Raw genomic sequence first — 2,990 nt, 5'->3', positions numbered from 1 at the left:
GACCACAACAGAATATCCAACGAATTTCCAGATTGGGTAACGCTCGTGTGTCGGTCCAAAGGTTGCAGGATGTTACGCAGTAAATCCTTTTCGGGAGTCGGGTCCGGGAAACGACTAAACGACGACTGACTGTATTTGTCTTCGCTCTCCCTTGTTATTTTGGCTCCTCTTGGGTTTTTTCCATAAGGTCAGGAGCTTGTTGTTAATGGTCTGGCGTCCAATACTTAAAATTTATCGAAAGTTCCAGGAGACACACTAATTACTAGATGGATCATCCTCAATAAGGAAACAAGTTCGTGGGAAATAATTTTAATGGATTTTAACCTAACTTTTGATAAAATGATTGAAGTTAGACGATTGAATTTTAAAATAATTAAAGTTTAAAATAACACTTTATTGAGGGGCCATTCGTCCTTCACAAAAACTTCAACATTAATTTACCAATTTTTCAACTTTTAGTATAAAGTTACTTAGGTATTGTAAATTATCGATATTTGTAAGTATAACTACAATATCAACATTTGTGCAATTTATCTTTATAATTAAATAACATAAGAAAAAATGTATATTTTCTTTTGAGTAAAAGTTACTTTTAACACGTTAATTTAAACTTTTGGGTTTAACAATATGCCTAAAATTATCTTCTAGTAATGTTTCTTCTATCAACAATACGGATTCGATTTCGTATCTTCCACTGTAAGGTGACCAAACCGTCTGGCCGAAGTACCAATAATTAGACGATAGATTTGAACTTGAATTTACAGGTAGTTTATTAATTAACGAATTTGAAACGACCAATACAGTGGCTATTTTATATCAAGAAAGTTCGACGTATTGAAGATAACAAAAAATCAGATACGATGTTACAATCATAAAATAAATTTATTTATAACCTTTAGTTAATATAAAACACAACAAATATTGTGGAATATAATATTGCATTTCTCTGCTCAAGGTGCAGTAGCACAGAAGTCAACATGCAGTAATTAACTTTGTGTGACAAACACAAACTAAATTGATCTAACGAGTGCTCTTTTCTGAAAATTTCTAACATATCAAACTCCTTCAATTTCCACTACATTTAATTAATGATATCTAATCATAACTTTAGCAATGCATTAAACACAATTCCGTTTATATTTTTAAATGTAATAAGCAAATGTTTTTGCTAAAGTGGTAGATCGTGAGTCAAGAATGTTCTATGAATCTCTAAAGATGCAATACGTGTCGACAATCAAACTCTGTTAATATAAAAAAGTACAGTTAATGGGATGTCATATTCGTCGATACATCGAATTGTTTGCTTTTTGATGAACATTTTTTTTGTTCAAGAACACCGGTTATCTGAATTACGGATGATAACACCGAATAAAGACCACTCCCCACCTGTAAATTAATTACGATATTATTATGATATTTATTAATTTCTATTACATTATGATATAACTTACCCTAATCACAAAATTTTTCTTGACGAAGAAGAATCCATTTATACATATTCCGAAAGGTCTTCCGCCAAATTTTTTCATAAAGTCGACAATCTGTGTTAAAAACAGAACAAATTTGTCTTAATAACAATATTACAGCTATGTTATTTTTTAAAATTTTCTTACTTTAAATTTATATTCCAAAGGCAGATTACTAGAAGAGAATCTTCCCACAGAAATGTAATTATCGTACATCTGAAATAAAGACGAAAACACGTTTATAAATGGTAATTATTACGATAATACAAAATACTTACAATTGAAGTTAGAATCGATAATGCCCTAGAGACTGCAATACATCCGATTAAGAGAATCATGGCTATAATTATTGTGGCATTTTTCAACACCGGCATCATATCAACAAATATGGCGCCATACAATAGAAATCCTGTCACGTAAATGAAATGAGCATAGATCGCCGGAAGGAGAACATCCCATTGATTATTGAGAATGATGAAAAATCTTTGTATTTCAAGATGCTTGTATATAAAACGTTCCAAAAACGAATTCAACGAAACGTCGTCGGTTTTTCTTTCAGCCAATTGATAGGTCATCACGACATATCTTTTCTCCAAAATTACTGAAGTCGTGACGGCTACGGCGAGAACCGAAGATATCTGACCGACACCGTAAAAGGCCCATATTGACAATGAAAAGGTACAATAGAATGCTTCCATTTCACTGGAATTTGTAAGTAAATGGGAATAACAAACAGTGAACAACAGTAAAGAAGTTGCTATCATGTTGAAATAAAATAGTACCAGTATTTTAATTAGGTGTGCTTCCATTTCCATTGCCAATTGGTCTTCTCCGTCGTAACTGCTTTTAGGAAAATGGAGCGATAATTTTCTTCTCTTCGTCACGCTGAATTGATAAGCGACGTACATCGATATGATTAATATAACAAAAATTGCCTGTTTCCCGTAAGTGTGAAATAAATAAATGATTTTGCCACAATAAACCGAATCCATTGTGGTGATTAATGTTAAATGAATGACAATGTACCATAAAAATACTTCTATACATCGAGTATACCAGAGGAAAGTTGTTGAAGAGGCAGTTAGATGACAGCACGGATGGAACAAGTCCACTCCAAATACTTTAACAGCGGAAAGCAATGGATTCATGATACGTGAAGGACAAGTGTGACGCTCAGAGTAAGCAGCATCAGACATTTTCATGAACAGTATTGTCAGCGATTCCAGAAACTCAGAAAGAAAGNGTTCTGTGGCATGGATTTGAGAATTTCATAATTTGTCCATAGTAATTTGATACTTTATTTATATAAATTAGAAATAGAAATCGTAAAAATGAAAGTGGCATTTACTAGAAATGTTTATAAAAATAATAAACTACTACCAAAACATATTTTTGTCTGTACAAGTATGTCGTTTGATGGGTTTTAGAGCTGAAATCCCGAAATTTTAAACAAGACATCAAAAATGAAATAATCCTTCATTATCATTTTGCGTGAATTAATGATAGGCCACCGCGAGTTTCATC

General features: G+C 32.3%; 1 protein-coding gene across 1 annotated transcript; it reads right to left on the bottom strand.

The window, feature by feature from the left end:
- Positions 1-899: 899 nt before the first annotated feature.
- On the bottom strand, positions 900-2,686 carry LOC111636268. Its single transcript, XM_023381474.1, has 4 exons — positions 1,745-2,686; positions 1,614-1,682; positions 1,452-1,541; positions 900-1,386 (listed from the first exon to the last, which is right to left on the bottom strand). The coding sequence occupies exons 1-4, from the start codon at positions 2,666-2,668 to the stop codon at positions 1,264-1,266; spliced, it is 1,206 nt and encodes a 401-aa protein (XP_023237242.1). The 5' UTR covers positions 2,669-2,686; the 3' UTR covers positions 900-1,263.
- Between the last annotated feature and the right edge of the window lie 304 nt (positions 2,687-2,990).

Source organism: Centruroides sculpturatus, unplaced genomic scaffold (assembly GCF_000671375.1).
Source record: "Centruroides sculpturatus isolate CEXI.00-Female unplaced genomic scaffold, Cexi_2.0 scaffold1075, whole genome shotgun sequence".
Classification (NCBI taxonomy): domain Eukaryota; kingdom Metazoa; phylum Arthropoda; class Arachnida; order Scorpiones; family Buthidae; genus Centruroides; species Centruroides sculpturatus.
The sequence above is the reverse complement of the archived record's forward strand: the minus strand, read 5'-3'. Positions and strand labels throughout refer to the sequence as shown.

Bases quoted from the DNA above. Each gene is read 5' to 3' on its own strand.
- LOC111636268 (XM_023381474.1), bottom strand. From the start codon at position 2,668: ATGAAAATGTCTGATGCTGCTTACTCTGAGCGTCACACTTGTCCTTCA. The intron at 1,683-1,744 runs GTAAGTATTTTG...TCTTTATTTCAG, and splicing joins TATCGATTCTAACTTCAATT to ATGTACGATAATTACATTTC. The intron at 1,387-1,451 runs GTAAGTTATATC...ATTAATTTACAG, and splicing joins AGAAAAATTTTGTGATTAGG to GTGGGGAGTGGTCTTTATTC.